This window comes from Rattus norvegicus, chromosome 14 (assembly GCF_021556685.1).
Source record: "Rattus norvegicus strain SHRSP/BbbUtx chromosome 14, alternate assembly SHRSP_T2T, whole genome shotgun sequence".
In the NCBI taxonomy this organism is placed as follows: domain Eukaryota; kingdom Metazoa; phylum Chordata; class Mammalia; order Rodentia; family Muridae; genus Rattus; species Rattus norvegicus.
Genome location: NC_141547.1, coordinates 35,791,787 through 35,807,439, shown reverse-complemented (window position 1 = coordinate 35,807,439; position 15,653 = coordinate 35,791,787). Strand labels below are relative to the sequence as shown.

Genomic DNA, 15,653 nt, shown 5'->3' with positions numbered 1-15,653 from the left:
ATTTGGTACTGAACCTTTTAGTAAAAGCCATCATACACATGCATGCGTGGCACGCATCACACGTGGGCAAACATTTTTTCCAAAGCAACAGAAGCCTGGAAGCAATGACAGTATACCAGCAAAAAGAATCCCAGAATTCTACCTGTTATCTATAAAACACTGTTTCTGACTGAAAGGAGGCAGAATTCCTTTGAAATATCAAACTGCAGGTCTGGCAAGGAAAAATACAAGGTGAATTACTTTACTGAGCCAGAAAGAAAAGAAAAATGGCAGCAGTAACCACTGACCTAAGCCTACAGAATGAGGACCACTTTGGATCAAAACCTACAACAAATGAATCCAGGACAGTAAGAAAAGCTACTGGGTACCACTGTGATCATCAGAGGCAGGCACTGCTTTGTAATGGAACGCAGAGAGTAGCTCTAGATCGCAATCATCAGTGGGTGCTAACATCAAGGGAATACAGCATGAGAACCAGGAGCCATCTCAGTACCACTGACAACAGCACAGCTAGGGGTCACCTCCAAGGTGACCAAGCTTCCACCACCAACCAGATTACAAACTATTACAGAGATGACACAGAGGTGTGTCGAACATCCCAAGAAGGGGACGGTCCACTTGATAAAGATGGTGGTTCATTTTTTTTTTCTTTTCTTTTTTTTTCAGACCTGGGGACTGAACCCAGGGCCTAGATCCCCAACCCCGGTTCATTTTTATAAGGCAAATAAACTTGTCTTATCAACAGATTAAAAAATGAAAAGTGGACAGGGCTATTGCAAAACAAAACAAAAATTCAAACAAACAAACAAAACCCACAGGAGACATCCAAGTCAGCTGTGGGGCTCATACCAATGGTTACTTCCCTTAAGCCTTAAATTACCTATATAAGTAATGTTTGCTGTATATACATATATACTTGTATTTTATACATGTATATACCTATATACACATTTACAAAGAATGAGAAATTCAAATAACAAGTTGTACCCTTATACTGTGAATATACAGAGAGATTACAATATATTATTTCTTACAAAAAATGTAGCTAAATGTAGAGTACTTGTGTAGCATGTGTGATCCAAATTTGATCCCAGTACACACATACAAAGAAGGGAGGGAGAGGGGAAGGAGAGGGGAGGGAGCAAGAAGGAAGAAAGGAAGGAAAGAAGGGAGGGAGGGAGGAAGGGAGGGACAGAGGGAGGGAGGGAGGGAGGGAGGGACAACAGAACAGTTTTAGTGAATGAGAACTAAGTATAATATATTCAAACTCCTGGAAGGGGGTAATTGATTAATTTGCATTTATTGAGTGATCACTAAGGATATACTTCAGAGTTAGTGAGATAGTTTAATGGGTAAAGGAATCAGCCACTCAAACCAAACAACCTGAATTTGATCCTGAGAGCCAAGTAAAGTATACACTTGTGGCAACCAGACTGGCCTGTTTTAAGCAATTAGAGTGTTCACACTTCCCTCAGCATATAACTCACACCCACTGAGAGTCGCACACAAATGAAGCACTTACCCATACTTATCTCTTGCTCTCCACCAATGGGTGTCATTCTTTTCGAGGATGATATACTCTTGGCCTCTCTCTAACCTGAGGTCATGTGCTTCTGTTGCTTGGAAGTCATACATCGCTACAACTATTTCTTCAGTATTTTCTTCCTCTGGAGGGATTGGTGGAGGAGGCCTTCTCTATGCAGAGAGAACAACACTGTCAAGTTCAGCTTCTATTTGAAACGAACCGTGAAGCACAGCAGTAAAACACTAGAGGAGTCACAAGTCACCCTAGAGGAAAGCCTCAGGTCTAGCGTAACCCACCCAATGAAGCTTGGTGAGTCCCCTGTGACAGTGTTGGTGCTGTTGGACAATGTTTTAGGAGTCCAAGATACTTGGGAGAAGCAAAGCCTGCCATGAGTATTACAAGGGTTTTGCTCGACAATTGCTTGTTCATTCTCAGGTCAGGGATCATGTTCCAGAGAGGCAATGAGAATTCACGAGTAGGTTCTAGGCAGACTGGAGGCCCACACGTGTTGGGAGACCAGTGGTGCATCACGGACTCTGTCAATAGATCTCCCACTCAGAGCATGCACACCCTGTCCCTTCAGTGTGTAAAGCACATGCTTAGGATCTTACATCTTTTCTTATGTATTCTTTATGATGATACTATGAAATAAGTCCTAAGCAAGCCACCCACAGTCACCCATGGTTCTTATCAGTTAAGGTCCTGACCAGGTCCAAAGTACAAGGTATTCTATTGTGTCCCACTCCACGGGCATATCATTACATTTCTAAAGCCACTCTTTATTGTGCTGTGTTCTTAAGGAAGAAATATGCCTTTAAAATGTCACACCCCCCCCCAAATAACTCCTGAAGCCAATCTACAGCCAAATGCCTGCAGGTAACAATGATAAGATTGACCCCCAACAACAAAAGCTAAAGAACTGATAGTGTTGACATTAATAAGAACTATTCAAATGCGCTCCAGCACACTGCTTCTCAGGTCCTGGAAGAAAGGAGTACATGGCTGACCAGAACATAGTCAATAAATCACAGACCCATTTCAAACACAACTTAAAGACATGTTAGGGGAGGTTCTGCCGCTAAGGTCTTGTTCCCCAATTGGTTCTTGACTTGTCTATAAAGAAGGGTGGGGCAGGCAATTGCTAGATGGAAGGTACAGGTGGGACTTCAAGGTCCCTAGAGGGAAGGAGATGCAGCGAAGGAGAGGAGACATTTTCTGCCATGCTTTGGAATGAAAAGAAAGCAGCAGTCATGTAAGGTCTCTGGGCAGCTAAGGCCTTCAGCCTCCACTACGGGCGGGGCCAAGGAGGTTGGCCAGGGCTAGCTGATACAAGCCACTAAGTTTAGGGAAGAAGGAGAAACAGAGATATCCAGGCAGGAGATATCTATGCCCAGCAATTGTGCCTGGCCAGCAACTTCTAAAATAATAAAGCTGTCTGTGTGTCCTTTATCCACAGATTCTAGGGTCTCAGAAGTGGGCTCGGAAGACTACCCCTCCAGGAGCAAAGGTGAGTAGGAAGGAGAAGCCAGGTCTGTGCTGGTAGCACAGATCCCGGAGCTAAAAGGGGAGCTGGGAGTGGGCTGGTAGCTCAGTTGTAGCTCCCGGGCTAAGGAGGTAGCATGTTTTTAAAACGACACACAAAAAAGACATAACATGTAAAGGCAGAGACCACTCACCTTTATTTCCGGTGCAGGAGGCAGGGTCTTTCTTATACCTGTAAATGCCAATAACTATGGATTACAATGGTGTCTCACAAGAATGGACAGAAGATACCAGTGTGAGCACTCCAACAGGGAGCCCCTGTGCCCAACTACCAACCTACACCAACAGCGGACCTCAGATTGCCTCCACACGATCATCTGGCCTCTTACTTGTTCTTGGTGAATCAAAAGATAACCTGGAGCCAGGGTCTGACAGAGTGGGTGCTGATTAGTATGAGGCCCTGGCTCCATGTGTAGCACCATGGAAAAAACAGATGAACAAACACAGGCGGTTATGGGTGGTGTCCCTTATCTGTGGCTTCACCTCCCACAGACTGAGTTGCACCAGCGTGAGAGCCATGGCGTGAAAACACTAAACGGAGCAACTCATGAACTCTCATTTGCACACTCTCCTGAGAAATGTGACAAAAATTTCTAGTTGTCTGCTCACACCCTTCCAGCCATGAATCATCCCTTGGTCCAGCACATCCACACTGCATCCCCTAACCGCTCCATTAGTCAGTCACGTTACCATCGTGGCTCCCATACCAACTGTGGGGTATCACAGCCTATCAATCATTTTTAACTGATGAGTCCGAATGAAAGCACAGCAGTGCTGGCACTCAGATACACCAAAGAGAAGCCAAAAAAAAAAAAAAAAAAAATGGACCCTTGATCTGAAAAGCTGAAAGTTCTCAATAAGGAAAGAAAAAAATGAATGTTTGTATTACTAAGCTAACACAATAAGAAAGTGTGTGTATTGTAATACACATGAGATTAGAGTTGTTCATGTATTATAGTTAATCTCTTACCGTGCCCAAATCATAAATTACTTTATGGCTGGTATGTATGTGTATATGTATCGGGAAAGCGTGTATATAATGTTCAGTATGACCTATGCACTAGGGACAGATCCTCTGAAGATAAGGTGGTACCACTGTAATGACGACACTGAGAAATGCATCAGCTCTGGCCCCTCCACAGCTCTTGAGTTTGGTGTGACATATGCTCACCCAGTGAGTGAACGTGGATGAAGTTCTAATCAAAGGGGTGGGCCAATTTAGACCCTGCCCCTGTAAAAACCTTCTGTGGGCAGGCACCCTGAATCCCACTCCAAGACCAAAGGAGAGAGAATGGCAGAGTTGGGACAACCTCTACAGCCACCAGCAGGGCCACCGCAGAATCATGCCTGCCAGATCTGGGCCGTCTGCCTGTCTCTGTAACATTAACTAACTGTAACTTCTCAGCCATTTCTACAGCAAGTCAGGCTGGGCTTTACCTAGGGATGCATTAACAACAGCCTGGAACCTAGGTCCCCCTTGTTTATGTGCTAGGTGAATGTCAGCTTGACTACCCAGGAAGATTCAGAGAGAGGGACACAGAATGGGAGCTGTTCTTGCCCAAGGCAACAGCCCTGACAAATGGCCACTATCCCCCTCCCCAGAAGTTGCATTGATGCAACTCACATGGTAGTCACAGTGCAGGGTGACAGCATAGGACATCCCACCCTCCTCAGTACTAGTAGTTTTTTGGTCTCTGTGGTTTTCACTCATGACTAAGAGCCTCTCACGTAAGGGTTTATAGGGGTCCTGGGTAAAGAATTAGCCTCTTGCCCGGAGTCTGAGCCTGGGATCACAGGTACGCATCACCACCTATGGTCCACACTTTTAACCGACTCATTTTAACAGGCCTCACTGTTGTAATAAAAGCTCCCCCAAGAGACCTCGCCTCTGCAAGGTCCCACAGCTACACAAACACCATCACTCTCAGAGGTTGTATGTGCCCTGCATATGTACTTTTCTGGGTTGTGTGCTCCACTGGACCAGCATCAAAATCCCATCACTTCTCCCAACACCAACAGCACGTTCACGATGCATCCGTCACAGCTCAACAGTCAGACGAATACTTACTACTCTCAAAAAGATTGTACTTTTCACATCCAGGCGCCAGTTTTTCCGTTTGTCTACAGCACTGGTAACTTCCGTCAGCCCAAAATTTAGGATGATATTTAATCATGATATTATTGTTGTTCTTTATCTCTGTAATTCACAGACACACAAATAATGGTTAGTGAAATAAAACAAACCAAAACTACTGGTGAGTAACTGTCGATCGTCACTTCCTCCTCTACCAACATGCTTGCTATGAGAATGCCACTGTGATAGCATACACTCGGTATTCAGCAAGGCTGGATGGTTCTTTCTCTGTCGCCCCCTTCCTCCCTCCTTTTGTTTTTGTGTGGGAAACACGCATGTGAAGAGAAGCGAATCGCAGCTACTCCATGGTGGATTGCTACCCACTTCCATTGTGTTCCGTCAAAGTGAGGAGTATTGTGTAAAACATTTAAGCATTTCGTCCTGTATATGTGACTCCATCCACACCAAGTTTCTTAGGAAACGCAAATCCGCCTGTCACAAGAGCCTATGCTTCTATCACCTCCAATCACACGGTGCAATAAATAGAAAAATGCTCTTCATAGGAAAAAAAAAAACTAGAAAGAAAGAAGATCCTAAAAAGGAAAGCTGTATTCAATGTGTATTCACTTACAAAAACTGTCCTTGGAGAGATACTCATTATGATTTATTATACATGCAAGAGCTATGCTAGCAATACTTCTGGGTTGGGTTTTTTTTTTTCTGTGATGTCCTAAAATTACATAAAACGCATCGGTTCTTACCTTCTTTTAACTTCTTCACCCACCGGTCCCTGCTTTGTGGACTAGGTGCAAAAATATAAAGTGTGTTAGCATCGTGAACAACCTGGAACAAAACAAAGCGAGAGCGGTGATGATCCTCAGACACAGCCCTTCCACAGCAGCATCCCCAGTACGGCAGACTCGGTACATTCCTCTCGGATGGCTGAAAACGAGTCCATACTTCAGAAGTACGGTTTCCAAAGGAACTGGATTCCTTAGTTACAAAAGCGCATCTAGTTCTTAATTTCATCAAGTTGGATGTATGTTTTACAATGGACTGTGGAAAGTGTATTGCGTGTGTGCGTGTGTGCAAGGCCAGAGGACAACCTTGGATATTGTCTCTCAGGCACCATCTACCCAATGTATTCAGACAAGGTCTCTCACTGGCCTAGAACTCACCAAGTAGATTAGGCGCTGGTGGGAAGGCCCCCGGGGATCTGCCTGCCTCCTCCTCCCCAGGCTGGAATCAAAACACACAGCACCATGCCTGGCTCTTTTTCTGTGGGTACTGAGATATAGCTCAGGTCTTCAAGGAATTTACTGACTGCCCAGACCCAGGATTGTATCTTCACAGAGGAAAACGGGTACCGACAGCCATCAGGATGAGCCATCAGGATGCTTCACTGAGCTTGGCACTTACTCAACTTAACTGACTAAAGTTCTGTGGATAACCTTAGTGCCATGGGGCTTCTTGGAATCCACCATTTTCCTAAAAAATCATCGGAATGAGCTTCAGTATCATCCCTGTCTCTCCCTTTGCCCCGTTAGTAGATGTAAGAGCAGGCTTTGACAATCTGAGTCTTTCAATTCCAGGCTATTAACTCAACCTCGCCATCAGGGCCCAGCCAAGACCTACAGTAGCTGCCCTTTGCTGCTTTGTGGGTTCCTCTTTTTCCTACTCTTTATCCCCACCACCCTGTTTTACCCCCATCACTAGATGGGAGAGAAGGAAGGAAAGAACAGAGATAGAGAAATAGAGATCCTTGAATCTAATTTCTTTCTTTCCTTCTTCTTTGAGCCCAGCTACTAACAAACAGCAAACAACCCCCTGGACAACCAACGATCTCAGCTATCAGGGCGCTAGCATGTACAGACCCTCCGAAAAATTCCCAGAATTCCAAACACCTCACAACCACAGAAACTATCTGCAGCTGGCAAACCTACGTCCCTGCTGAGGGACGGGGCAAATCATAGTCAGCTGCTTCAAAGCAGCCCTATGTCCCTGCACCCGGGCTTAAAGTGAAAACATTCTTACAATATTTGTATTTTTTAAAGAAACCAAATTTTCAGAATTCTCACTATACCCTACCCTGCTGTATAACTTCAGCAGGCCCCATTCATGCAGTAGGGACTGAAAACAGTGTCCTCTAACCCTAACCCTGCCCCACCTAACTGTCTATTACCATTCTGTAGGTAGTGCAAAAAGGTAAGGATTTCAACTCCTAAGCCCAGGCTCCCACACATTAGGTGTCTTTCCAAGGTGGCTCCAAGAGAATGATTAGTCTTACTTTGTAATTTCATATTAATAATAAGCCTTGAAAATTAACCTAGGATCCTGTCACTGCTCTGAGACATTACCCTTAATGGTTTGTCTCGAGGCAGACCTGACTGACTAAAACATAATGTGTTCTACTATAAACCTCTCTCAACCCAGACAATACCCATCACAGTGAAAAAATGAACCACTGTCTCACTGGTCACAGCTGATCCTGGCCCAGCTTGGCAGGTCAACCCTTCCCATTCACTTCATACAGTTACACTTCGGTGGGACTACCCAAGACAAAAAAATGTGTCAGACATGAGCCTACTTCTAAGAAATATCTAGAAATGTCACAGTGTAAGACAGAAAGAGGGATACCAGAGACACAGCGCAAATGGACACTTGGAGAGACTTTCATACTTGCTACCTGGTTTCCACATCTTACCCAGGTGTCTGTGCCGCCAGCTCGGTACTGAATAATTGAATAATGAATTAGAGTACACCAGGAAAGTCATCCTGAATTGGCAGGCCTATCTGGAAAGGAAAGCTTGTGCTTGGACCATCCCACAATTTACAGTGTTGTTATAATAATAATCTGTTTAGTGGAATAATTTATTGGCTCTCTAGTTTGATCTAAACACGTTACAGATGCTGCCTGGCTTAACCTGCCTAGCAGCCAGCATCTCTGTTGATGGAGCAGATTTAGCTCTCACTATTACCTTAGTAACGGGGCATTTTGCCTTTGTACAAGAATTTCTAGAAATACTGCCCTTAGTCTGAATAATAAACATCTAGTTGGCATCTCAGACAGTTTGATTATCTGGGATGATTCTAGGGTTCCAGTCTCCTTCCTTCACAGAAACCCTCTTTGTTATGTAGAATTGAAAGTCTCTCTCTCCATTCAGGACCCCACTGCACCGCTACACTGCACATCCTTCTCTCTCAAGAACCAACCGCACTCTCCTGTTTTCCCACAGTGCCTCTCCCTGTAAGGTTCATCTGAAGGGTCTTTTCATGCCAGATCCTTTCAATGAACTTGCTTTTGTTCCTTGCTCGCCAGTACACGTCCCTGGCTGTTCTTCAATTCACAAGGTGACTCTCAAGGAGCCTTTTACAATCCGTGAGCTTCACTTTCCTTGGTCATAAGCGAGAACAGCAGAATGCTTGCCCCATCTGTGTGACAGGACTGCTGTGTAGTTCTAGCAACATGAACTGCCACTAGTGCCCCTTTTCATCAAAAGAAGCCCTTTCTTCTCATTTCTGCTTGAGATAACTCATTCTGGCTACTTTCTAGCTTCTCACGGTCACAGAAACAACCCCAGTGTGCTGTGTTCAGTCCCAGTGCCCACTCCTCTGTGCTCCCTGGTTAAAGTGACCCGCAGTGAAGACCTGGGGTGTAGCAAGTGACTCAGGACCAGTGGTAAACTACAACAGCTAAAAGGAAAACAAAATGGCTTCCAAAGACTTACGCAGTCGATGAAGAAAAGGAAGGACTATGAAGGTGGCAAAGGCACCCTGAAAACCAGCCAGGAAACCCAGAACAGGAAACTGTGATGTGGGATGGGAACAGGACAGACCCTGGCACCGGCTGCTAACTCACCTGGAATGGAAATTTATTTTGACAGGGAATGATCCCATCGTCGTTCTTCACTATCTCCACACACTTGATTTTTGAAATATCAATGAATCCCTTTCTGTATTTTTTCTGTGAGAAGAGAAAGAGGAGACGTGTCACATAAGAAAACTATTTATTGACCGACTACAGTTGATGATAAAATTACTGACTCAGAAGATTACAACTTACAGCAGGCAAGATAACACAGAGATAGCCCAGTTAGTAAAGTGCTTGCCTTACCAGCGTAAGGACTTGAGTTTGATGCCCCAGAAACCATGTGAAAACAGTGAGGCACAGGGAGGTACTTATCATCCCAATGCCAAGGAGGCAGACAGATCTCTGGGATTCGGTGGCCAGCCGGCATGACATCTTTAGACATAAGACTTCACAAGCAAGGAGTATGCCTTTACTCCCAGTGCTCAGGAGGCAGAGGCAGGCAGATCTCTGTGAGTTCTAGGCCAGCCTGGTCTACTAAGTAAGTTCCAGGACAGTCAGGGATACCCCTGTTTCAGTTGAAGGGGCAACACTTCAAACCTGCCCCTACTCACGTCATCAGCAGCTTCCCCCCACTAGCCTCATTTCCCTGTTACCCCACGTGTGTGTGTGTGTGTGTGTGTGTGTGAGCGTGTGTATTTGTGAGTATGATTGTGTGTATGTGTGTATGAGTGTGTGTGTGGTTGTGTGTATGTGTGAGTATGTGTGTGTGAGTATGTGTGAGTGTGTGTGTCTGTGTGTGTATGTGTGAGTATGTGTGTGTGAGTGTGTGTGAGTGTGAGTGTGTGTGTATGTGTGAGTATGTGTGTGTGTGAATGTGTGTATGTGTGAGTGTATGTGTGAGTGTGTGTGAGTGTGTGTGTGTGTGAGTGTGTGTGTGTGTTCTCAGCCAGTTCATTATTTATCCCCTCCCTCCTACCCTTCCTTCATCTTTTTATCCTTTTCCTTCCTTCTTCTCCCTCCTTTTCTCCTTCTCTCCTTCCCTCCCCTCTACCTCCAGATACTCTAATCCATCTCTAGTTCTGTTCCTGGTCCCTTGAAGGGGGCTACGGATGGCCTGTCCTCCGTCCCCACAGCTCACTGGGCCTTCACTGCTGCTCTCCGGTCTTGTGAGTCTATTCCAGAGGCCACTAGCCCTGCCTGCCACGTGCATTCCCGATTCACCGTTCCCTCAGGGGTTAACTCTCACTGCTTTACAGAAAGGCCCACAGCCACTCCAAGTGCAGGTTCCCAGGTCTCCCTCCTGCATCTCAGCGGCACTCTAAGATCTTAGCGTTGTCTTTTCCTTAAAAAGGACACGGTAGCTATAAGACAGCAGCTATCATTTCAGCTCTGTGCTCACAGCATCCCATAAGGAAGGCCTGTTCACCTCATTCTGTGGGTGATGAGACTACAGCTCACATCAGATGAAAACAGTCCCAGAGGGCAGAAGTCCCTGAGTGCTGCCGAAGCCCTCTGGCCCCTGGGATGCCCAAGCTGCAGGGGATGGGAGGACTACGGAGTCAAGTCCCAGACTGGACAGTGGGGATGTTGAGCATGGAAGTTCTACAAGCCTGGTTCAAATTCAAGGTCAGTCTGGTCTACACAGCTAGTTACAGGACAGCAGGGTTACAAGGAGAAACAGGTTATGGTGTTGTTCTCTTCCAAGTATTTGCTTCTGCTTATAGACATCTAGATCGAGCACCTGCCTGTGGGCTGGCCTACTGCCATCGGTCTTCTCCTTCCTTTCTGAGAGAATAGCTGAATGTTCAGCTTACACTTCCTTCCCACCCACTCTCCTAACCACTCCGCAACCTTCAACCCCCACAGTTGGCTAGAGGCGACCTCAAAAAGAAAAGGTCAGCGATGACCAAGCTTGGCGGACTTGCTAGACTGCCTTGCCTTCTAACCAAGAGAGTACCGACACTGTCCTATGACAGCTTTGCCTCTGGGTCATCCTGATGCTGCTTCTCTCATTTCCCCTTGGTTTCTCAATCCACCATCTACCTTGTACCAATAATGGTGTTGAGAGAAAAAAAAATCACAAGACAAAAGGGGGACAGTGGTGACACACTCCTTTGATCTCATCATTCTGAAGGCAGAGCAGCCAGACTTTTGTTAGTTCAAGGCCAGCCTGGTCTACAGAGTGACTGCCAGGATAGTCGGGGATTACACAGAGAAACTGTCTCCAAACAGTAAGGACAAAAAGATGTTTAGAACCGTGGCTTCGGTGTCAGAGGAGGGATGGGAGAGACAGAGACCCCAGCAGAATAAACAAGCCATGAGAGGAAAAAAAATCACATTCCTACATCACTCCCCATTTGAAAAATGGGACTCATAACAGTATCAACCTCACAGGCACAGTATGAGGATTAAATGAGCTAATACTGCAGAAGTGCTTACAAGGATGTCTGGCTTAAAGAAACAGTCTCGGAATTATTTGCTAAGTAAAAACTCCAAAGCAGACCAGAGTGATTGAGGACAGCCAAAGGCAGGAGGGAAGGGTGACCAGGGGCCCTGTAAATGACCTGATACACAATGTTAGTCAGGCAAGGTTTCCCGTCCTGCTCCTTGGGCCTGCACTCACTAACAGGTCAAAGAAATTGCAAGAGCTTTGTCCTTCTATTACCAAGTCACGTGTGTTCATTGTAGAAAGCTGAGAAATATCCCAGAAATCCTGTGAACCCTCATCCCTCATCCCTCATCCCCAGAGGTACTAGCTTTAGGCCAGGGTGGCATTTACTCCATCTTTGTTCTACCCTTGGGAGACTATTCTTGCTGGCCCTGCAGCACGAAGGCGTGGTCTGTCTCCAAAATGCCTGCCTCAAATCACTTCAGCCATGGCTACTACAGGCCAGTGTCAGAGTTAGGTCACTATCTCCAGAAAAACAGGGTGACTTTGATAGTGTGTAACTTATACACACCCTCTGTGAAAATTTCCCAACGTGCTAATTAGTATTTGGACCTTCAGCTCCAAAGATCTTCCAGCACCACAGGAAGTGTGTCAACAAAGACACTGTGAGTGCCTTCACTCAGGTAAAGTCGGCTCCCAGAATCCACGGAAAAGAATTTCAGGATGCGTCAGGCTGAAGAAAAGTTAACAATTTTGAAAAGTGGTAGTAAGAGTTAATATGAACTGAAGAGACGATGTGCACTTAAGCTTTAAGTCTGAGGAGGAGCAGGAGGGAGACCACTCCAGGATGTGTCTTCTCCGAGGTTTCCCTTGGTTTCTAGCAGGCATGCAGACATTTCAATACTCTTGGTGAAGAAGAGCCCTCTGCTAGTCTGTCCTCTTTCCCAAAGGATGAAGCTTTTTGAAGAACCCAAGGCAAGTGGCCCGGTCAGGGCGGAAGGAGATATCCAGCCAGACAGCGAGTGGCAGAGATGTCGCAGCCTGATTGCCCTAACACCACACTCTGTGGCTTAGTTACACTATTCAAAGGATATGCTTTACAGGGTTGAAAGGTAAAAAAAGGCTAAAGCCTGGCAGTGGTGGTACAAGCCTTTAATCCCAGCACTCCACAGAACAAGCAAAGAAAACCTTTATTAACAAAACAAAACAACAACAAAAACAAAAACAAACAACAAAAAGAATCCACAAAGTTTTAAACTTAAGTTTAAAAAAATCAAATGAACTGTTCTATGTGATTCTCTTAATGAATTGCTTTTATCAGTGAAATGGTTTCAGGGATCAGAGAGGAGTACTAATGCAGTTAAGATCAAGGTCAAAGACACTGTGACTCCAAGTAAGCCACATTCCTGTGTTGTTTTGAACACCCCTGCATGATGGTCCTTAGTGGGATATTATCTCTGCGAGCTATCTTGATTTTATCTGTTGTGCAGAAATTTCTTGGACGCTCAGTCAGCAGGAAATGACTCCAAAATGAGGGGCTTCTTTCTCTTTCCAGGACCCCTTAATTCTTCCCAGTGTTTCCTATCCTATCTCACAGCTGGAAGTTTGAAGGGCTGGAGAGGCGGAGTTGAGAGCGCTTGCTGGTTCCCACCACCCACAGAGCACAGCGGGCAGCTCCCAGCATCCGGAAATTCCAGCTCCAAGTCCTGCACACACCCACACTCCCGTGCTGCACTTGAGTTGTCCCTTCATTGCCTTATTCAGTCAGTCCATGGGCTGTGTGACGTCTCGAGGTTAGGGGAGAGGGCAGAGGGTCTGCTGTGGGTAGAAGAAGAGGATGACTCCTGATCCATCAGGGAGTGAGAAAGGACGGAGGTGAATAGAGAAGCTGGGCTTTTAAGAAAGTAGCACCCGATCTGGTTTTCTTTTTCTTTCTTTTTTCTTTTTTTCGGAGCTGGGGACCGAACCCAGGGCCTTGTGCTTCCTAGGCAAGCGCTCTACCGATCTGGTTTTCAAAGGATAAATAACAGCTTCTCTGTAGAGCAAAGCAAGGAAGGTTCCAGGCTGCAAAAACAACAGAGCTCGGAGAGTATTTGGGGAACTGAAATCAAAGCACAGTGGCTGAGCCCAGGGTGGATCAGAAGCGTAGGAAATGACACAAAGAAAGGCTGTATGAGGCCATATTAGGCAATGCTCACATATGAGGCTGAGGAATTGGGGTCTATCCTGAGTAAATCTCAATGAGTAATAAGGATAGATAGATAGATAGATAGATAGATAGATAGATAGATAGATAGAGGATAGATAGATAGATAGATAGATAGATAGATAGATAGATAGATGATGGATAGATAGATAAATAGATAGATGGATAGATGATAGATAGATAGATGATGGATAGATAGATAAATAGATAGATAAATAGATAGATGGATAGATAGATGATAGATAGATAGATGATGGATAGATAGATGATAGATAGATAGATAAATAGATAGATAGATGATGGATAGATAGATAGATGATGAATAGATAGATAGGTAAATAGATGATGGATAGATAGATAGATAGATAGATAGATAGATAGATAGATAGATAGATAGATAGATAGAGGATAGATAGATGATGGATAGATTGGATAGAAGATATATACATTATATATCCTCTCAAAGCATTTACCTCTCTTCCCACCACATCCCAGTGCTCACTCTTCCTCTGAAAGTTCTTCTGGGCCTGGCTCACCCTGAGCATCATTGCTAAAAGCCTTGATCAGAATCTCATTGTGTCACCTAAAGTACAGCAAGTTCCCTGCTGGCCTCCCGGTAAGCAGTCACTCTTCATGCTGCTGTTAATAATTATTAGCTGTTACTGTGGGACTGGGGAATCAGGTCACAGCCTTGTGCATGAACAGGGATAAACGGTTTGGGGTTTGAGTATCATCCTGAGCCATGACAGAGAAAACCAAAAGACAACCCGACCAGAGCATGCGAAAGCTGGGGAGGGTTTGAGCGACTACTGAACCAGCAGCTGTGATGTTTGGAAGGACCTGGAAATGCTCAGGCCCGCCCTCTGTATAGATACAAGTTTCTGCTCTTTCACAGTGCATATGCAGTAGACACAGCAGTGCTTGGCATAAGAGCCAAAGTTACCATTTAAGTTTTGGTTACTGTGCCTAAAAGATACATGAAACAAAAATACCTCTAACCTGTTGATGCAGTGTGACCAGCGGCATGTGGCCTCAAGCTCCTGCCACCATGATGGATGCATGCAAGCTATGAGCCAAAATATTCCTCTCCTTCCTTATGCTGATCTTGCCTGGTATTCCCAGAAGGAGAAACGCAACAGGAGCGTGAACTCTGCTCCTGAGTTGGGAAACCCATCTGCTCTGCCCTGGGACAGCCGAGCTCCGGCTTCTTGGCTTTGAGATGATTGGCACAGCCTGCTCCCTGTTAGGACTCAATCTTCTTGCTAAGGATGGAGGAGTTCACCCCTGGCTCCTGAGATTCTCAAGTCACGTGACCTGACCTGAATCATCACTGGCATTGGAATCTCTAGATTGCAGATGACGGGGTTTGGGACTTCTCAACTCCATGGTCACAGAAGCCTGTTCCTATAATCAATCTTTCATAATAAATCCCCTACATACTTATGTGCATACACACACACACACACACACACACACACACATTTACTGGTAAATCACCTTTCACTGTAACAGCTGCCAGGAAAGGGCGTCTGTGAGAGGTTCTGAGGCCACCTGAACATCACAAGCCAAAAGAAAGCCCAAGTCTCTCAAAACACTTTTACCTAAAAATACTTTAACCCATCAGCAGATTTCTCGAGCTTGAATACTTATGGGCACTTATAGAAAAGTAATTCAGCGGCACTCCCTGCTAACACTCACTTACTAGGGGTGAACTACTCTGTTGGTCTTGTGCACATATTACCTCCAAGAAGTTCTCACAGCACCATAACATGAGAACTCTCGCCACCCCACTTCACGCATGAAGAAACCAAGCCATGGAGAATATAATTAATTTACTCAAAGTCACAATCATCCCAGAATTTGAATCCAGCCCTGGCTTCTTCAATGCTATACACATTTAATATCACTTGGCTATGTGTTGACAAAACATAGAGGTGTTATACTTCTAGCTCTGATGCAGCTTTCAGACCAAAACAAATTAACAATCTAAATATAAACAAGATATGAACTTTGCCTAAGCTGACAACACATTTGGGTGTGTGTGATAAAATGGCTGTCTGTTGGAGCCAAATCCCTCTCTGTAAGCAATCCTCCGGGTGAGCACTC

The 15,653-nt window shown here is 45.2% G+C and overlaps 1 protein-coding gene across 11 annotated transcripts in view; it reads right to left on the bottom strand.

The window, feature by feature from the left end:
- Tec (tec protein tyrosine kinase) overlaps positions 1-15,653 on the bottom strand; it is a 108,877-nt gene that overhangs the window by 24,234 nt on the left and 68,990 nt on the right. For 7 of the 11 annotated variants that reach the window (XR_015636833.1, XR_015636832.1, XR_015636831.1 and 4 more), the window contains 5 exons: positions 9,001-9,105; positions 5,903-5,984; positions 5,136-5,264; positions 3,202-3,239; positions 1,523-1,695 (listed from right to left, as the gene is read on the bottom strand). Coding sequence is in view for 8 of the 11 variants with exons in the window: in XM_087584445.1 (XP_087440571.1) it covers positions 1,523-1,695; positions 3,202-3,239; positions 5,136-5,264; positions 5,903-5,984; positions 9,001-9,105 (527 nt within the window). In the remaining 3 variants the exon portion in view is untranslated. The remainder of the gene's footprint in view (positions 1-1,522; positions 1,696-3,201; positions 3,240-5,135; positions 5,265-5,902; positions 5,985-9,000; positions 9,106-15,653) is intronic. The other 4 variants (XM_087584449.1, XM_087584448.1, XM_087584447.1 and 1 more) reach the window with 1 other exon arrangement.